The sequence below is a fragment of the Pyrgilauda ruficollis genome, unplaced genomic scaffold, assembly GCF_017590135.1.
Source record: "Pyrgilauda ruficollis isolate IOZ18807 unplaced genomic scaffold, ASM1759013v1 scaffold6, whole genome shotgun sequence".
Taxonomy (NCBI): domain Eukaryota; kingdom Metazoa; phylum Chordata; class Aves; order Passeriformes; family Passeridae; genus Pyrgilauda; species Pyrgilauda ruficollis.
The window spans coordinates 17,220,538-17,240,753 of NW_024527710.1; the positions used below are offsets into that span (position 1 = coordinate 17,220,538).

The 20,216-nt window shown below is 46.3% G+C and overlaps 1 protein-coding gene across 9 annotated transcripts in view; it reads right to left on the reverse strand.

Annotated features, from left to right (window-relative positions):
- DOCK7 (dedicator of cytokinesis 7) overlaps window positions 1–20,216 on the reverse strand; it is a 94,808-nt gene that overhangs the window by 6,294 nt on the left and 68,298 nt on the right. For 2 of the 9 annotated variants that reach the window (XM_041483603.1, XM_041483599.1), the window contains 16 exons: window positions 17,919–18,088; window positions 16,954–17,108; window positions 16,150–16,332; window positions 15,598–15,733; window positions 14,502–14,598; window positions 11,982–12,078; window positions 11,032–11,166; window positions 10,251–10,403; window positions 9,631–9,789; window positions 9,263–9,363; window positions 8,298–8,490; window positions 7,722–7,865; window positions 6,840–6,971; window positions 6,243–6,257; window positions 927–1,052; window positions 3–92 (listed from right to left, as the gene is read on the reverse strand). In XM_041483603.1, the coding sequence (XP_041339537.1) occupies window positions 3–92; window positions 927–1,052; window positions 6,243–6,257; window positions 6,840–6,971; window positions 7,722–7,865; window positions 8,298–8,490; window positions 9,263–9,363; window positions 9,631–9,789; window positions 10,251–10,403; window positions 11,032–11,166; window positions 11,982–12,078; window positions 14,502–14,598; window positions 15,598–15,733; window positions 16,150–16,332; window positions 16,954–17,108; window positions 17,919–18,088 (2,086 nt within the window). Of the gene's footprint in view, window positions 1–2; window positions 93–926; window positions 1,062–1,903; window positions 1,978–6,242; window positions 6,258–6,839; window positions 6,972–7,721; window positions 7,866–8,297; window positions 8,491–9,262; window positions 9,364–9,630; window positions 9,790–10,250; window positions 10,404–11,031; window positions 11,167–11,981; window positions 12,079–14,027; window positions 14,046–14,501; window positions 14,599–15,597; window positions 15,734–16,149; window positions 16,333–16,953; window positions 17,109–17,918; window positions 18,089–18,993; window positions 19,041–20,216 lie in introns of those variants that run through there. The other 7 variants (XM_041483604.1, XM_041483600.1, XR_005956472.1 and 4 more) reach the window with 6 other exon arrangements.

The window sequence follows — 20,216 nt, forward strand, 5'->3', positions numbered from 1 at the left end:
ACCTTGTTGGGATCAAGTTTACATTTGTCCACAGGGTTTGAGTCCTTGATCACTTCCAGCACATCTTCCCCAAACCGTTCTCCATAAAATCCCTACAACCAAGGAGAAAGGAAAAAACCATCAAATGCATGATGGGGGCTGGGGGGCAAAGGCACATTCAGGGGAGGTGAAGCTCCACAAGTCTTTGACAGAATGTGATCTGCTGAACCCAGGAGAATTCCAACAGTCACTTTCCAGGGGCAATGGGAAAAAACAAACCCTGGAAAGCAGGAGAGCCTTCCGACAGTGCCTGGTTCTGAAGAAGGCATTTGGGTTTGTTTTGTGTCTGTGTGCAACTAAAACACGTCAGTTTGGAATCCACTGGTGCTGGAAATGATACTGTTTAAATTTTAGTTAATGATTTTAATTAACATTTAAATTAAATGTTTTAATCATAACCTATATATATATATTAATTATAAATACTGTGATATTCCTAAATTACTCCTAGCCAGCATTTAGCAATGTTGTCATAACCTACTTTTGTGGGAGCACAGCCTGGGAAAATTAATGAAGCTGTAGGTTTTGATAAACCAACTCTGCTGTGCTTCAATGAACAAAGCCTGGGAGAGAGAGATGGACTGTTGAGGCTGGATATCTGGAATGGAGAATTTATGGAGCACAAGGACATCTTGGAGAAACCAGAAGATAAAGAAGAGACTAACAAAGACTCGGTCTATGCCTTGGGAAGACCCTACTGGAGGAGAACGATAATGGAAACACCACAAATTTTCAGGGAGAGCCTCTGATCAGGGAATTCCTCTCCTCCCACAGAGGTGGCACCAGCAGGAGGGCAGGGGACACCAGCCCCAGCTCTCAGACACCCAAACTGCTTCTCTGAGGGGCTGATCCTGTGAAACAGCTGATGTCCAGTGAAACCCTCTCACCTCCAGCCGATGGGAGATTTCAGCCAACTTGGTTATTGCAGGCTCCTTGTAAACAAACTCTTGCTCATCCAGGTCTCCAAACTTGGTTCCATAAAAACCAACTCGGAAGTAGGTGCCAAACATCCTCTTTCCATCCTAGGGATGGAGAAACAAGAGGTTATTTCAGGGTGGAGACATGCACACCCTCAAGCACGGCTGCAGGCAGGCTCCTGAATTTATGCAAAAATGAAAAGAAATTAAAAACCAAGAGAAAAAAATTAGAAAGAAAGAAGGGAAAGAAAAAAAAAACACACCTGGAACTCAGCATGGATGCATTTAGCAGCAAACACCACAATGGAATTATAAACTAACATGGAATTCTATGGATCAGTTACGACCATCAGCCCAACCCTGCAATGACTTCTCCCAACCCAGGAGGAGCCTGGAGGTGCCATCATGGAATTATGGAATGGTTTGGGTTGGAAGGGACCTCAAAGCCCATCCAATGCCACCTCTGCCATGGGCAGGGACATCTCCCACTGTCCCAGGGTGCTCCAAGCCCTGCCCAACCTGGCCTGGGACATGTCCAGGGATCCAGGGGCAGCCACAGCTTCTCTGGGAACTTGAGACTCACCACCCTCACAGGGAACAATTCCTTCCCAATATCCCATCTAAATCTATTCTCTTTCAGCTTAAGAAGCATCAGGTATCTCTGAGAGGCAGCCAAAGGCAAATCCCTTTGTTGGGATCATTACCTGAGGCTCTCCAAAGCCTGTGCAGAGACCCTGCAGGGGTCAGACACCCCTGGAATCACCCCAAATCCACCCTCCAGGAATTGCAGGGTTGGGCCCAAGTCAATGTCCAGTTCACTCACACACACACACAAGTGCTCTTGAACCAGCATTCCAGCTGGGAGGTGTTACGCTCTCTAGGAACTGTCTAGGAGAGAGGGCCAAAGTCACTCCTGGTGAAAGCAGATGCAATCCTGTGCCATGTACCTGCTTCCAGGGGAGCCAGTGGTGAATTTGGCCCCGAAACGCAACAAAAGGAGAGAAACAAGAAAGATTTTTTGCTGGAAAGGCAACGGAGAAAATCTGATTAAGAGAGAGAGAGAGAGAGAGAAGAAAAATGCTTTAAAAATTAAACACACCTTGCTTGTGTTAAAGAACTCACGCTGCATGCACAAACCAGGGATGCCTTTCAGCAAGAAACTCCAAAATGTTCACCTTTACTCTCGTGACAAAATGTGATGCAGTAAAGGACACTCAGTGTCCCTGAGCTGGGTTAGGTTTTGGCTTCAAACAGCCCTTACAGGTGTCCTGGCTGCCAGGTTTTATTTTAGTATTTGGCTATGGCAAAACTGATCTCTTGTGGTGATGGTGAACACAATCTATGGAAGGCAAAGAGGATAAATAAGCCAAACTAAAATTAAAAAAAAAACCCTTCAGGCAAACTCCAGACTGCAAAAACCACTGGCATGGCCACTGCCTTCTCCTGGCTGGAGGAAACTCTGGAGCATCCCCCTGGAGGTGCCTGAGGGCCAAAAACTTCCACTTCAGAGCTGAGCTCTGCCCTCCTGGAGACATCTGGGGTGAGCAGCAGAACTCATCCCAAAAAAACAACACCTGGCTGTGCCCAGGCTCCCTGGACCCTGCTCTAGAGCCTGTCCCTCAGGGAATCCTCCTGCAGAGAGGGGCTCTTCTCCAGCCCCACTGAAAGCCCCAGGGCTTTCAGCACAGCACAGGATCCCAGCAGCCCTTCCAGGGTGGGAACTCCAGCTGCAGAGCTGCTGCTGTTTCACTGGATGTTGCCATTTCCCTGGACTCTCTGTCTTTGTCCAGTGCCCATCCCTCTGGATCCATGCAGGATCGAGCTACTGAATCCTTTTTTCCTCATCACTACCTTTTCAAAGCCATAGTTTTGGGTAACATTATCAACACTGAAACCCCTCAACACTCAGCATTTCCAGCTTCCATCTCACTGTCACAGACAGAAGGCTCTGACTCCAGGGCTCCTTTCTCAAAGTCCTTCCCAAGGCAGCACCTGGGGGAAGGTGGGGTTGGAACCTGATCTCTTTAAGGTCCTTTCCAACCCAAAGCATTCCATGACTCCATGTCTGACACATGGATCAGCTCCCCAGAGCCAGCACGAGGCTTGGCCATGCTCCATGGGCAAGTTTGTGGGATCCTGCCCCAACCCTGGCACTGGGTGGTTGAGGACACACTGATTTCTAATTAATGAGTTTTTTCCTTCCTCCTGGGCCAGGGGTTTCCAGGGTGGGAAGCATTTGCAGAACCAGATCCCTACAAGTGAGTTTTTGCCATGGACACCTGCAGCCCCTTGTTACAGGCAGGGTAAAAATGATAAGGGAGGAAGAAAATGCTGTCTGTTGATGAGCAAAAAATCACTGAGGAGTCCTAGCATTTACTAAATGCATAAAATGAAATTTTTGGGGCACTGAGGAGCTCCAGGAGTGGCAGAGCTCCAGGGAAGCCTGCTGAGATTCCCTGTCCCTGTGTGAGGTCAGCTCCCAGCTCATCCCCAGGCTGCTCTGGCTCTCCCTGGTAAATCCAGATGCTGAATCCCAGTTAAAGGGATCCCAGAGGCAGCAGTGAGGAGCACTGCCAGCCCCTGATGTCACTCATGCTGGGAATCTGTGCCTGGAGGAAAGGGAATGGGAGCACATCCCTTTGGGGGAACACTTCCAGACCACTCCAGGTTTCCCAGGGATATTCAGGAGCTGCCACTTCTCTGGAATCAGCTCCATGGCTGGCATTAGGGAGAGGGGATGGCTCTGTACTGGGATCTCAAACTCAGCCAACACCAAACCACTTCCCAGCCACAGCAGGGAAAACTGAACAAATAATTTAATGCTCTGTGGTCTTGTTTCTGGCAAGAGCTAAAAATGCAGATATGAGGGAAGAATTATTAAAAGCATTGTATCTCCTATTATTTTATCAAAAAATAATAGGATTTTGGGAGGAGAAGAGAATGAAGGTGAACACTGAATAGCCATCACACAACTGGCAGAGCAGGTAACAGCCACCATGACTTATGAAGGTTCATGATTTGTTATTATGCATGGTAAATACCTTTCCAAATTGCTGGGAATAAAGTTTTGGGGTTATCTCTTGCACGCACACAAAAAGCTTTGCCAACAAGATTTGGGGGGGAAAAAAAAGATAAATCAGATGCAAGAGGGATCATTGCTTCCTCCACCAGGACAGCAGCAGCTGCCTGAAGGGTGCAGGAACAAAAGAAACTCTGACTTCAAAGTGCAGAATCCAACCCATCTTTACCAAACTCAGCACTGTTATTTTCCTGCTCAATTTTAACCCAAGGTCCTTTGCAGTGTTGCCAACTACTACAAGTCTTCCAATATTGATTTTTTGGGAAAGAATCAGCTCCTGGAGCCTTGTTATCCACTGGCAACCTCCCCATACACAGCTTTAAAAAGTTTTTAAATTCTTGTAGCACAGCATGAAAAGATTTTTACTTAATTTTCCTAACTGGAAAGCAAACAAATAGAATAAATTCAACATTTATTCCATGAATAAGCACACAAAGCCCATCAGCTGGTGTGTTTAAGGAGAGCTCAGGAATGCTCTGGTGCCAGACCCAGGACACTGCAATACTTGTAGTTGGCAACACCACATTCCTTGTGCCATGAGTGGGGTGCTGCTGTTGGCATAGCTCTTTGCTAAAATGAAATTGGGGGTTCCACAGTGTAAAACAAACAAAACAAAAAAAAAAAACCAAAAAAAAAAAAAAAAAAAAAAACCCCAAAAAAAAAAAAACACCAAAACCAAAAAGGGGAGGTGGGGGAAAAGGGGCAGAGAAAGGGAAAAAAAATTCCACAAGTAGGAACTTACCACAACAGACAATAGTAAGAGTGGGGAGGAGGGTCAGCAACCAGGGCGATAGAGGAGAAAACAGAAAGTATTTAATTAGGGAAATTCCATAAAACAAACAAGCAGCAAATTGGCAGCAAATAAATTTTAAAATTAAAAAAAAATGGGAGCAAGCATCCATTAAAATATTTAAAATAAGGGGAGGGAAAAAAAGGGCAAAACATGCAACAAACCTGAAAGCTACAAAGCACAAAGGTCAGAAAAAGTGTGGCAATGAAGGAGCACGATGACAGACGAGAGCTGAACCCATGGTGTCTTTTACCATGCAGTAAAACATGACCAAGTGGTGTTAGAATCATAACCAATGGCAGGAGTCTCTCCAGGGGTCGATTTAGGGGCAGAATAATAAAACAGATGCTCACAGGCCTCGTTGGCTTGAACACATTAACATCATTTCCACACCTAGCACAGGTTCTCTGCTGGGCTGTGTCTGCCTGGACCTTCCATGGGGACAAGGGGATGACTTCCAGGGCCAGCCCTCAAGTGTCAGGGTTTATTTTAAGCTGCTCAATTTCCATTTTTTGCCAGGCTGGAATTGAAACTGACATTCAGACATCACCAGCCTTAATTATGTCCCACAACACCAAAGGTTTTTTTGTCTCAGCCTCGGTTCAGTAAATGTGCGGTGGAAACCTGGAGGGAGGTGGCCCAAAATGAGCTGCCTGATCCATAGAAAAGCAAAAATAAACTGGAAAGATGAAGCCTAAACAAAGAACATCATATTCACAGAGCTTTTTAGTGCTTTCTGAGACTTCTCCATGCTCATGCACCCACTGTGCCAACTGGACCAGGGCTGGAGTCAAAGTGGCCCTGCAGATGAATCAATTTCTTTGTCCATTTTTAACCCAAAAGCGTGGTTCTTGTGGTGTGTGTTGCAGAACTGTGAGCACACAGCCTCCTCAAAAACCCAGGCAGCAAAACCGGCCCCAGTTAACACAGCTGAGCCTTTTACTGCCAGATAAACCCCTACATAAATTGCTTGAGAACAAAAGGAAGCCGTTTCTCCCCTGAGATCAAAGGTGCACCTGCAGCAAACCAGATTTGTGTTTGGTACCTCTGAGCATTGGTGCTTAAATCGACCCCTGTGGGTGGGGTGAAAATATGGTATGGAGGGATGATTTTCTGTGTCAATGCTGATGGAAAGAAATATAAACAAATTATAAAAACAAACTAGTGATGACACAGTGGCTCATTCACCAAAGAACCTCATTAGTGGAACACGTCAGCATCCATGCACTACCTACAGCTGCTTATGAAGAAATTCCTACTACAACCACGGTTTATTGGGATTTCTTTGGTTAATGAATTGTTTTAAACAGCAGACAGCAACAGAAACACCCACAACTAGCACATGTGGGCAAGCGTTGGCGTGAGTCATCTGGAAACTCAATTAGTGTTCTTTGCTAACTAAGATGGAGTTACCTACCTCCCAGCCAGTACTCTGTGTGATAAAAAGTAAAAAGGGCATGTCACAGAAACCAAAAAAAAAGAGTTTCAAAGGCCAAAACATGACCAGCAATAAGCCTGCAATGGTTTCAATGGTTCTAAGTCATCATGCATCCAAAGCAGCCTCCTCTGGCCCAGCACAGCCAGGCCCTCACAGCCCTTAATTAAGCTGGTGGCTTTTGCACCATCCAAGTTTGGAAAGGTTCCTTCAATTCTTTAACCACCACATGAACAAACAAATAAACCCCCCAGCACTTCTGGATGTTACCTACCAGGCTAAAGGCAAGGTACAGTGGTTTTCCCAGCATGCAAAACACAGCTTAAAAGAACATCTGAAAGGGTAACCTGGCATTTTTAAGTCTTGGATAGTTCTGAAGTTACAACAGATCTTGGTTTGTGATGTTCTCTCATATTAAATTCCAGGAAAAAAAAACCTGTTAATGATCCTTGTATTTACTGTGGATCATCATTTAACAATTCTCCTGGAATCTGAGAATAATGGTTTTTCATTTTCCTTGCACTGAGCATTTGAAGTTTCTTCACAATTCACCCTGCAGCTGAAAATTCAAACCATTACCTGGTGAACAATCTTGCTGAATGCTTCCTGCAGTTTACCATGAATAGTAGACAACTTCTTGGCATCTCTGTTGGCTTCATGAATAGGAATAAGGACTTTGTAAACCTCATTAACTGCTTCATACATGCCAGCCTACAAAAATAAGGCCCATCAGATTGCTCCATCAATTCAACAGCCAGAATTACACACACAGCATTTAAATGATAAAACTGCAAAATGAAAAGGTGGCTGAGAAACCACTGTGGGATAACCACATCACTTCTTCAAATGTACCCAGAGATAAATGGAATAAAATCCTCCGTTACCCCTAAAATCAAGAGCCTGGTGCATTACATCATGCTGTCAGTAATTAGGATCATTAACATAACCAATCCTGGGATATTTTGGATGGACACAGGCACAAGAGCAAAACAATCTAAACAGGATCCTAAATATGGAAAAGCTCAAATGCACATTTCAGCTTTTTCTGTTCAGTACATCTTCAGCCTGACTTCTGCATCCACTTCTGGCACCCCAGGAGAGATGGACTTGGGAAGATCCCCAGGATCTCTCTCATGGAGTGGGGCCAGCCCATCGTGGGCAGCCACTGCACAGAGGGGCTGAGCAGGAATTCCAGGTTTTTGCTCTGGATTTATTGCTGCTTGTGCTTAAGCCCACTGAATGACACTTCATATTTGTGTCTTGGGAATTAATTCACTCCTTTTCCTCGGTTTACTCCAGAGGGCAAACCAGGCTGTCTTAAACAATTAAAACTCCAATTGTTCTGTGCAAATTAAGCATTTACAATAGAATTATACACTCAGAGAGAAAACATTTTCCCTCCTACTGCCCAGCAATGTGAGGTTGCTGGAGAAGGGAGGTAAAGAAATGAAAGTCTTCTACCATAGAGAAAGATGCTGCAGCCTGTTCCAGCAATCCCACCAGACCAGCTTCTGTAAAATACTTCCCAGAACAGATTCCTTCTTCATCTGGGGACACAACATCATCAGAAACTGCTGACTCTTCCAAAACATTGGAAGATATGTTCTGGGGAGATACAAGAGATAAAAATACATTTACTCAATTCAAACAACACTCAACACTTTCAATACTTTGAAAGGCAGCTGATTTGCAGTCAAATCCTGGACTTCCTATAGAGGTGGCTTTCTATTTTTGTAGAGTATATATATAAAATACAGCTTTCTATTTTTGTGGAGCATATACGTAAAATATGGCTTTCTATTTTTATAGAGTATATATGTAAAATATTGCCATTTTTGTAGTGCATATATAAAATACATCTATTTTTGTAGAGCATCTGTATAAAATACACATTTCTCTTCTCACAGATCAGCACCTCATTCATGCAACGAACAGTGAGCATGGTTTGAGGATGTAGGCACAGAACTCCCAGCACATGGAAACATTTTGTAGCTCAGCAGCAAAGCCCAGAAACCCCTTAGGGAGGATGATGCCCACCTGGAATGTCACACAGCCCACAGGCAGGTATTTCCTGTCCTCCAGCATGCTCAGGTACTCGGCCACCAGGGCTGCAGAGTGCACCAGGCACTGGGCAGACTCAGCGTGGTTGCTCCTCTCGGAATGCTTCCCTGCCATGTTCTGCAGCCACGTCAGCCGCAGGTCAGGGGAATTCTGGTAGCCCTTGGCAATCCTAAAGGGAGAGAAAACCTCTGTGCTTCCATGCCCTTTCCTTCTGAACCAGCACAGCCCTTCAGCATGGCTTTTTCACACTATATTTAGTCACTTCTGCTTAAACACCAAAGCCCCCTGATGCTGTCTGGAAAGCCCTGAGGCAAGAAGCTGCAGAGATGGGAAATCACCCTGAACTACAGATTTTTGAGCCAGTTAGTGGTGGGTGAGCAGTGGGTGATGCTGAAGCTCCTGACGAAAGCCCATGTTTCACCTGAGACTGGTGGCAATCTAAAGGTGGAGCACAATCAGAGCACACCTGCCTGGCTCCCTGCAACAAAACCTCTGCTGACCACTAAGAAGCCCTCAGGGCTATTTGTGCAGACAGCACCATGAAATTTGGCACTTGGGAGCTTAACTTGGCTCTGGAATATCTTTTGCATATGGACACCATTGTATGTACCACCAAAAAGCCTTTTGGGCAAGCAGGTGCTGGAAGACCCCCAAGCTTTCCCTGAAGCAAGCAGGGAGAGCTCCCTTCTCAGGTGGAAGATGAGATTCCAAGGGATGGCTGGGGAATGAAAACTACTTTTATCCAAGATAAGCTGCCTAAATGCCAAACAAAACCTCTCAGCACCACATTCAAACACAACAAACAGGCATGGATTGGTCTGTGAGCAGTGAGACCCAAAATTGCTCCACAAACCTGTCCTTTAAGTGCCCAAATGTGCAGCATCTGAGACCTAACCCACGTGGAGCACTGACATCTCCTGTCCCTACAGTGCCAACTCTACCTGTACATCAGGTCAATCAGCATTTCTGGATCTTCCTGGTGCTCCTTCATTTTAACTGTGTCTGACAGGATCATATGGAGGTTGAACACTAAATCCTGGACCTGTGAAAAATAAGCTGTTGTAAAGAACTGGCAACTGGAATTGAGCTACACATTGTTATGTGAGGAACACGGTCACCCTGAATCTTTGTGAGTTTGCACCTTGTCAGAACTAATCAAAGACCTGAGTTTTATGTGATTAGATGATTAAAAAAAACAAAACCCAAACCCTTTCCAGGGAGTGCCTGAAAATTCCAGTTCTAGATGAAGGTTTAGGCACAGCCTGTTAATGAATTACATATTGCTTGTCTTGTGGTTTATGTCTTTTACCTGGTCAGGAAATGTTGTCTCCCTAAGTTCCAGATCTTCTTCAGCATATGTCAGAATAGTCTTGAGGGAACGTCGCAGAAACTCTTCATTGAAATTCTGGGATGTTCCCACCAGGGATGAGAGGGACATGGTCACCTGCATCTTCACTCTGGCAAAGTTCTGCAACAGAGATGTTGTTATGGTATTTCAGCTGCCTGGAGACAGTGCTTTGGTCATGGCACCCTCCTCCTGACCTGACAGAAAAAAGAAAACTGAAGTTTTGCAAGAAAGGCTGTCTCAGAGCAGTGATTAGAATAAACCTGGTGCTGCCAAACTTCATCATCTGACGATTATTTAGTTCCCGAAAAAGGTTCTCCTGCAAAAATATTAATGTTGTCTCTTTGCACATGGTCTCCTCTCACACACCCTGAGCAGGATGATGCTCTCATGAAACATCCTTGATCCTGGTTGGTTTTGGTTGGGTCAAGCCTAAAAAACTGGAATCCCATTATCTTTGCTGTCAATCCCCTCACAGCCCCTGGCCCAGAACCAGGGTTTCCCCAGTTCTGTGGGTGACTGCACCCCCAGCCAGCAGCCCCAGCCCCGTTATCTGCAATAACCCAGTTATTCAGCAGACTCACGTTCCCAATCTCGAAGTTCTGCCTCATCAGGAGGTACAGGGAGGCACTGGCGTGGGACCTGATGGTGCCAATGCTGCTGCTGCAGTGCCTCAGGAGCCTCAGGCACAGGTCTGCACACTGCTCTGTCTCCTCCTCAAACAGCAGCTCAGGGAACTGGAAAACAGCAGGGGAGGAATCAGTGCTTGGACAGGCAGGAATGAGCACTCAGACAAACAGGCAGCAGTGAGGGTGCACTGCAATGAGAGGGAGCCCAACCCCTCTCTTTTGAGGGGAATGATGCTCCTTTCAATCACTTTACAGTAAGGCAAAACTGGCAGCACTGGAAGGCAACTTATTTACCTTCCCCTCCAACTTGCTCCTACATCTACACCCTCACACTGATTTACATGACTCCCAAAATCCCAGGCTTAAAACTCTGAGGTTCTCCCCGCACACCTACAGAAACTGGGAAACAAATCCATTTAAAGTGAGATTTGTCCAGCTTAAACCCCACCTGTGCCTTGAGCTCCCCACTGAGCAGGTGCCTCTTCCCACCCAGTGCCAGCCAGCAGGAACTCACATCCCATCCAGGGTGTGTGAGCTGCACTTTTTGGTGCAGCCAAGCCCAAAATGCAGAAATGCAGGTACTGCCCATGAAAACCAGGCCAGGCTACACTTCCTGAAAATTCATACTGCCCAAAATAATAATTGCTTGGGGAATTGACCCCATACAAAGGAAGAAACAGCGTCTTCCTCCCTCAGTGCTGCTCAGGGTGGATTTAGGCCCCCACAGGGTATTCACCTTTGAGACCAAAGCTCTCTGTGTGGCAAAGCAGTGCTGGAGGTAAAGGGCACTTTGGTTGCAGGCCATGCTGTGCAGCAGCACTTTGAGCACCCCGCCGAGGATGCTCTCCTTGGACTCCGTCACGGACACGGTCTGCAAAGGGAAACCAAGACTCCATGAGAAAAAGGGAAACCAAGATTCCATGAGAAAAATGGGAAACCAAGACTCCATGAGAAAAATGAACCTCCTGTGTGCCTGTCCATGTGGGAGAGAGCAAATAGCTCTGACCAAAAGCACTTTGTATGGGGAAATTACTCACTTAGCTGGGCCTGCCAAAGAGCTCCGTTCTGAGGCAACCCCCAGGTGAGGAACACTTGATCCATGGATAAAGAAGGTGGAATTGGGGATACTTTGTCCCCAGTGAAGCTCTGACTTTTGGGGACATTGTTGTGCTAGAGGGAAAGGCCATAGCTGGGCTCTAGCTGGGTTACTCAGGCACAAAGTACAATCCCTGGGATTCCTGGGTCTCTCTGCAGATCAGGAGGATTTGGGAAGCATGGTCCTGCCTGCTCCCAGTCTGTGCCCAGGTTCATGTGTACAGAAATCAGGGGACAAAGTGAGTACAGGTCCAGGAGGATGACCTGGAACCCAGTGACTTGAGGCAGGCTTGGGAAGAACTGGAGGAAGCGTCTGGGATAGGGCAAGATTTGGGAATTTTTACAGTTCATTCCTGAATAACTATTTCTTACACAAAGGAAGGAGAATCTTCAAATTCTCAATTTCAAGACTGAAGGAAGGTATTGCAATGTAAAACCTGATGGTTCCAGGCTGGGATTTGGGAGAGGCATCACCCCCTTCCTGCTGCAGCTGAACAGTTCTCCCAGCACTGAGGCAGTTTGGTTTAACAAAGTGCTGCCTGGCCAGGTGACTGTAATGCCATTATATCTCCATTTTCTTATCAGCCTCACCTGTACAACTATCTCTAGAGTATCCAAAATTATCAGGTTGGCTTCTGTTGCAAGATTCCCATCGATGAGTGCTTCATGTTCTATCTCTGCCCTTGACCTGATCAGAGAAAACAAAGAAGTAAAATTACTTCCTGATTAAGGAACAGACCTACATATTTTCCAGTCAAAAATGTTCTCCCACTAGCAGGAAACTCCCAGTTACAGTTTGTATATTTATCACTGGACAACACCACAAAGATATTTCAATGCACCCCCTGAGAGGACAGGAAGGAAAACTCAGTTTTTTACAAGTACAGACTTACAGAGGCTTCACGTTCATCATGCTGGGAGAGCTCACACTGCTCTCTGACACTTCACTACTCTCCCAGGAACACAACAACAGTTTAAAAGCCCAGTCCAACTCCAATCTGGCTCAGCAGCATCGTTAGGCATGCGACAGCACAACCAGGAACAGGACATGTGGCTTTATGCTGTGGACACACGGTGGTGCTACACGAGCTGGGAAGCTGCACTCCCACTGGGAGCAGCACAGTGCAGCCTGCCAGGCTGCAATCTTATCTCTCCAAGCTACACTGTATTTAATCCTTGAAGCACAACTTCCTCTCTCTCAGTCGAAGGACGAGGTTTTGCTGTTCCATGCCAGGCACTCGATTTCCTGGAAAGCCTTGAGAGTCCAGACACCCACTCACACCTGTGGCTCCAGGAATTCAGCACAACCAGCCCCTTCCAGTGGCACCGGCTGCACTGGGCAGAGATCCAGGGCTGTACTCAGAGCCCAGCCTTGGCCTGTCCTGCCACGGGTGCCATCTCTGACAGACTCGTGCCAGGCCAAATCCCAGCAGGAGGGTGACCAAAATCCCAGAAAAACAGACAGAAAGAGAGAGAAACTATTTGGTTCTTGGAGCTGTACTGCAGCAGCCCTTCCCTGCCACACTCCACATCCTCTGGGAGCTGGCTCACACCCCCAGCGTCTCCAGGACAGGAAATTTTGGGACCTGATCCTACATAAAATGATACCATCTGTATAAAAAGACAGCTGTGCAGAGCTCTTGAAGTGAAAAGTCTTGCTTTTCATGGGGTTTCAAAGGGCCAGGCTCTACCTACACACACAAGACACAGCAGAGCCAGTCACAGCAAGCAAGGGTTAGAAAGCAGCTCTAGAGAGTTTTATCTAAGCAGCTCATTTTGTGAGGTGAGACACCATCCTTTGACCATCACAGCTGTTAAATGTGTACTTGAGGTCCCTCTGGAAAGGACAGGACTCAGACCCAGTCTGGCAGTGAACTGCTGAGTCCTTCAGGCCAAATTCTGATCTGGTGTGACTCTGGAATTTATATCTACAGCACTTCACCAGCAGGGTGAAATACCCTGGTCATTTGGCTTTCCCAATGACTCAACAGGACTGGAGCCTTGGACAAAAAGCCACGACTTGTCATAAGGAGAAGTTACATTTTTGTGTGGGACAAAGCAAGTAAAGGCTGTGAAGAATTGCTTTCTACTCCAGGAAGAGTCAATGTCTGCAAGGATAAAATTTGGCCTGATCTCCATCTGGGCTCTGAGGATCCCATTCCTCAGTTTCTTCAGAGCTTCACTTGGGCTGAGGTCCTTCCCTAGGATAAGGAACAATTCTTTTGCTGGGAGGATGGAGACTGCAGGTTGCAACGATAAAATTTGGCCTGATCTCCATCTGGGCTCTGAGGATCCCATTCCTCAGTTTCTTCAGAGCTTCACTTGGGCTGAGGTTCCTTCCCTAGGATAAGGAACAATTATTTTGCTGGGAGGACGGAGACTGCAGGTTGCAATTTGAGGAGACAGAAAACGTGCACAGCAAAGCTCAAACACAACTCCTGAGCCCTCTGGATTAAACCACACCAAGAGAGGGAATTTTCAAGGAAATGGGTGTAATAAGCCAAAAGAGCTCATTCCAGTCAGTTGCACACACACACTGAGAAGTTCTGCCAAGCATCACAAACAAGGCTGTGATGATTGAGTCTGCAGATGTACAAAATGGCAATTTGTAAGAACTGCACACCAATGCTACAGTACCTGGCTGGTTTGTGGCTTCTAAAAGCACAGCACATGTGGAAAAACAATCAAAGTGATGGATTAGGACAGGAAAGGAAAGCGAGCTTTGAGAACTCCAGAATGCTTTTATGGAATAAAGGAAATATGACATGAGATATAAATGCTATCTGTGGAAACTCTTAATGGATCTTCCCTCTAAATTACAGCTTAGGGCAGGGTTTTAAGACAGTAATGGATTATATAAATCTCTTTAAATCTGATTTGAAGTCTAAGGAAGCAAGGGACAGTGGAAAGGCAAAGAGTTGGGAGGGCAGTGTTGGAGTAAAAGCTATTTACTTTATTTTTGCAATGCCAGCCCTATGCCAATGCATCTGAGGGCTCAAACCTGCTGGCACAAGGGCTGAGTGGCTGCTGGCAGTGACCTTCTGTGGGGAGGGGGACCCTGCTCTCACAGGCCTGGCACAGGGGTAGAGCAGAAGGATAAGGCAGAGTTACTTGTCAAGCTTCTCGGTGTTCTGCCGCCAGTGAGTCATATCCTTTCTCCATCTCAGATTCTCTTGACTTCCAAAGGCACTCCCAGAAGGGCTCCTCTCTGCAGGGAATCAGCAAAACAACAGCAGTCAGCTGATGCTCACTTCAGCTGCACCAGCAGCAGCTCCAGATCTGCTCACAAGTGGCAGGTGGCAACAAAGATGATTTTCTAGAGCCTGAGGCTCTGTGGCACTCACCCAGGATGTTTACATGGCCCTAATTCTGTCACTGCTGAGTGGCATGAGACACAGAGAGGCAGCTGAGACACTGACTGATGAGAGGAGTCCCTTCCTTGGACTGCACAAGGAGCCTGAGTGTGCCAACCCTCAGCATTCCAACACTGCTGTCCTCGACTGGCACCCAGGAATGTTCTCAGGGTGGTGCCAAGACCCCCCTTTCCCAGCTCACAATCTTTTATTCTCATTGCTGGGAGGGCAGGGAATTTCAAGTAAGAAAAGTAATCCAACCACATTAAGAAAAAAATAAGGTCCCATCTGTGAAGTGATTCCTTAATTATGGCTCTAAACTACTCATCCACCTTAGCCCACAAGGACAAGCTCGTGTGGCAGAGCAGGAGACAAAAACACAGCTCTGATTCTTGTCCTAGCCCTTGGGCCACTCTTTGAATTTTGGGTGTTCATAAAAATTACTGGGTTTTACAAAAAGTAGGAATCATCAGAAGGTGCCTGTTAGCCCAACTACAGCTACTTCAAGTCTCCTTAAGTCAGCAGAAATGCCCAGGCATTTTCAGAGCTGTCAGAGCAAGATCAGGCAGTTTGTTTTCCAGGACACTCTAGAAGATGCTACACTGGAAAAAACTAAGGCAAGAACACCCCATAAATGAGATGTGATCTCACTTAAAAAGGCAATCAAGCAGCAAATAAAGTGTCTTCAAATTAGGAAAGGTATAGAGATTTTGCAGACCCAGGCAAGGATGCTGCACACAGCTTTCCTAGGGGCCTCTTTGTATCCCACACCACAGATAGGTGCAAATAATTGTTGGGGATGGGAGGAGCAGCTTTTGGGAAAAAGGGATGGCACAGAGGACTCCTTTACTTACCCAGCTGTCCTCTACTTCTTCGGACCATTTCCTGCCTTGCCCCTATGCTGCCCAAAATTGCTTCTTCAAGTTTGGCTCTCATGTCTTTTGACTTCTTAAATGTCAGACTGTTCATTCTTTCAAACACTTTCTTACCCTGCAAGTTCCAAACAAAACCATGAGGGAAGATTCTTTCAATTTGGGATATTTGCTAAGAGTTAACAACTCAAAATATATACAGACATGCAGTAAGAAAGGAATACAGATTAAGTTGGTAGGTAGATAAAACACTCAAATTCCAGCATTGCTACAGAAAACCCTCTTTTCGAAGTGGCACTGCAGCAGTTTCAGATGAGGGGCAAGCAGCACAAACTGCTTGAGAAGTGGAACAAGGCACAGACACTCACATGGCTGGGAAGTAAACATGGGAAAAGCCTGGCCTTGGGATTGTGAATACAGGAAATACTTTGGAGAGAGCAGGAAATGCCTTTCTGCAGTCGTGTAAAGGATGGGAGCGTAAAGGTCCTCGGCAGGGTCCAGGAGGGACTCCAGGGGATTCCAGCTTGGCAGTACCTTGTACTCAAAGCAGGAGACACAGAGGTAGAGCAGGTCCAGCAGGCGGTTGAGCTGCAGCACTGACAGGTCAGTGAACCACTTCTGCAGGACGCTCTCGTCCGCGTTCTTCAGCACCCACAGCAGGCAGATGAGGAGGCTGCGGCTGGACTCTGTTGAGAAGGTGGAGTGCTGCCTGCCACTCTGAAACACAGGTCAGGACAGGGCTTCACATCCCAATCACCAGAGAGTGAGTTTTTTCCCTTGAGATAACTGTAATAACCTGAGCAGCTCAGGGGTTAAGCAGAGAGGCTGCATGTTATCTCATGCATCTATCAGTGTCTCACTGAGAGTGCACCTAAACCCCAGCAAAATGGGGTGGGGTTGTGGTCCTGGAGTAAAGGCAAGAGAAGGCAGAAATGGGAGGGTCTGCCTGCTGCCAGAATCAGGATTCCCTCTCTGTGCAGAGAACAGGGAAACTGGCCCCCCTTGTCTTCAGTTAGGTGGGATTTACCTGGGGTCGAATTTGTTCTAAGGGCTTAAAGCTCATTGTAACTACTGCACTTCACAGAGCTTTTATAAGATTGTTTCTTTTTCAGGAAAGAGAATTCTCCTACTTTCTGAGGTTTCTTGATTCCTATCTCTCCCTGGCATTTTCTTATGCCCCTCTGAAACACACACAGCAACATGCAAATGTGCTTTGTCCCCCTTGTTGCCCCTCTGCACACCCAGCTACAAACTGAAGTGGGTCCCCACAGAACCTGCTGAATATTTGCTGGTAGACACACATTGAGGGTCAGGAAATGGGGAGAGATGGATTTGTACCGAAGAAGGGAGTAGGAAACTGCTGGGCCTGGTGAGCTGGGGGACAGAAGTCCCTGCAATGGCCATGGCCACTGTCTGGCTGATCATGCTGCCACCCTCGCTCTCGTAATCGTCCACAGCAACACAGCTCGGCCTCCCCCGCTGGTTGTGGCTCTCTGCAGAGAAATACAGGACTTCAGTCAAGCCCCAAATCAGGGCTTCACCCCCCAGACTCCATCCACAGTGCTGGTCTCACTGAACTGGGAATGCAAACTAAAAATCATCCCACTCAAGGGGTCCTGCAAAGAACAGGACAAGGATTTGAAAGCATGAAAGCAAAGAAAGCAATTCCCAAATTCAACCTACACAACCTCAGTACCTGAAACCCTCCTAACAACAGACCTTTTGTCCCTTTGAATACTCCAAATCCCTTCTTGCAGCTTTACTGTGTCATGAAACTCAGAGGATGTAGAGGAGAACTCTAAATTCCAAACTATTCCTACTGGACTCCCTACCCTGATTTGAAAAACTTCTGCTGCTCTTTGGGACACTTTGCAAAGCACCCCTGAAAATGAACTGCTGATGGAGCACATGATAGGAGGAAGAGGAACTCTGCTGATCCTTTGGAATTAGGAACTCTGCTTATCCTTTGGATTTAGGGACTTTGGTACAGTGTGAGGGGTGACTTTTTAAGCAGGTCAGAGATATAGACAGAAGCTGGCTCTGCATTTACATCAGCCAGTGGGATGTAAACTAAAATGCACTGCTTTTTTTTTTTATTTCATGCTAATAAGTGGGCAAATGCAACTTTTGAGTGCTAACAGGCACTGAAGGCACATTTTACAAGTGAAAACAAACACGAAAAAATGTCAAAATCACAACTCAGAAACAACTTCATCCGACAGCAAAGGCGTTCATAACTCAATTTCAGAACCCAAACACCCAAGTCTGGCGAGCAGACAGCCAAGGCAGAGAATATCAAATACCTGTGAAGTCATAGAGCTGAGGCACAGTTTCCATGATCACGCCAATCAGAGGTAGATACAGCATTGCCACCCGGGCCTTTACCTGGGGGTCAGCGTACCGCGGGTCCGAGTCGTGGCTGGACAGCAGGTTGTGTACCATGTTGATGACCTTCTTATGCAATCCAAATAATCTGTTAAAAGACAGTTGGGTCATGCACATTAGTTAATATCTTCAAAGCAAACTCTCTTTTGTAACTAAGGGGCTTCAAAAAGGGAAAAAAAAATCCCGCTTTTTATTTTTAATTTCACGCAAACTGCTGTTGCATGGGTTTTTTTTGATCTCCCATGGATTTTACAGATGGTTGGCTGGTTTTTCACTGTGCCTTGTAAAATGGGCAAAAATATCTCATGGAATGCACACCCAGTATAATGTGAACACTCTCATATATTCCATTAAAAACCCCCGAAGTCCCAGCTACTGCTACGCTGAAGCATTGAATCTACTAAAATCTCTTAGAAAAACTTAAGAGAATATGGAAAACAGGGAGAGAAACTTGAGAGGACAGTGGGTTCAGTAAAACTATTCATTGTATTCTTTTTTTGTTTCTTTTTAACACCATTTACAGAGAGACAAACCCTCCCAAAACAGAACATTGCTTTAATCAAATGATCAGGAAGTTTCTGCTTCAGCTCCCCACCCTACCCCATGCAATTATTGAACCAAAACAGGAGACTACAGATCCAAAATTCTGAATAAAAAGTGGCAAAAGACGTGAAGGGATAGAAGGAAAAACAGCCAAAATGGCTTCTGTCATTATTCAGATGCAAACACTGGCAGAGCCCTTCTATAGAGCACCATGTGTGAGCCTCCTTGAAAACACAAAAATTCCCCTGAATCTCTCAAGGACTCTGCTCCTTTCAATCCCCTCAGCCACCACGCAGAGGCAAAACTCTCCCAGAGCAAATAGCAGGTTCTCTCTGCAGCTATTTGCTTCTGTAGGCAAACCAGCCAAGAAGACACTTTACCCCATGCATGAAGCAGCCAAGGAAGCTCAGACATTAGGCAGTAGCAAAACATAAGCTGCAATGTTCAGACCTGAGGTATTAAAACAAGTGCTGAATTTCAGGCAGTATCCATTTTACCTGAAAAGTAGAGGTGAGTTCTGGTTAAAAAAAGAGGCTTTGACTGGATTTTTGGGGGCTTGAAGGTGACTATAAGGCAGCAGTACAGCTTGGGAGGACATCAGCTACTGGAGCTGCAGGTCCTCCCTGTGGCTTTTAATCAAGCCATAATGAGATACTACAATTGCTTGCTTGTGTAATTAGTCAGAGCCTTAACAACTAGGAAGGAAACGCTTATTTAAGTGACTGGTTCCTTGAGATTAAGGATGAAGAAAAGTCTTTGTATTATTGTGAAGGAGTGGCACCTAAATCGTGTTTTTAAAAATTCCAAGGGAAACTATTCCACAGGCCATAAAACTGCAGATGGGGAAAACATCCAAGCAAGGCAGCGTAATTCCAACCTAGGGATCCATGGATTTCTTTGTCACTTCCCCAGAGCTGGGTGGGCACTGTGGTGGATCAATCCCTGGTGGAGAGGAGGAAATGCAGCCCCCTGCTCTTCCTGCCTGATAAGGCAGCAAATCGATCTCACCTCCCTCCCTCCCCTCCCTTATCTCAGCCCTGGCCTGGATTTCTGTCAACACACACCCACACTTGTGCAAAACCGACTCTGGGACTGAACTCTGAGGGCTCAATTCTGATTTTCTCACTTCTGGCCTGCACCCTCAGCCAAGATGGGCAGTGTGGGCACTGTGTGTGATGGCCAAAGCACCCCTGCAGTGTTTGCAGAGACAACTGTGCAGAGCCCAGATGCTGGGACTGTCACGTTCAGCTGGATCCCCTCCTCTGCATGCTTTGTTTGTCCTGTTTTTCAGGCTGCAGGTGCTCTGCAGGGCTGCTCTGTACCCTGTCACTCTGTACCCTTCCACACTGAGGGATGCATCCAACACACCTCCAGGCACCAGGGAGCTGACTCCTTTTCTGTCCAACTCAATCCAAAGAGTTCTTATAAAATGAGCTAAAACTAAACATATCCTGCTAATGGAGCAAAAAGAGCAAGGACAGAACACATTTAAGGCTCTGGATCACCTATCAAGGCCTAAAGCAGGTCTCTGACAATAAGCAACTAGATGAACATCCCTTTCCACTCCTGCTGCAGGATAATGAACTGGGAACAATTCTGAGCTTTCTCCCCAGTGGTGGCCACAATATTTTATGGAAGGCAAGTGTGAACTCTCTTCTGGTGATCATGTATGA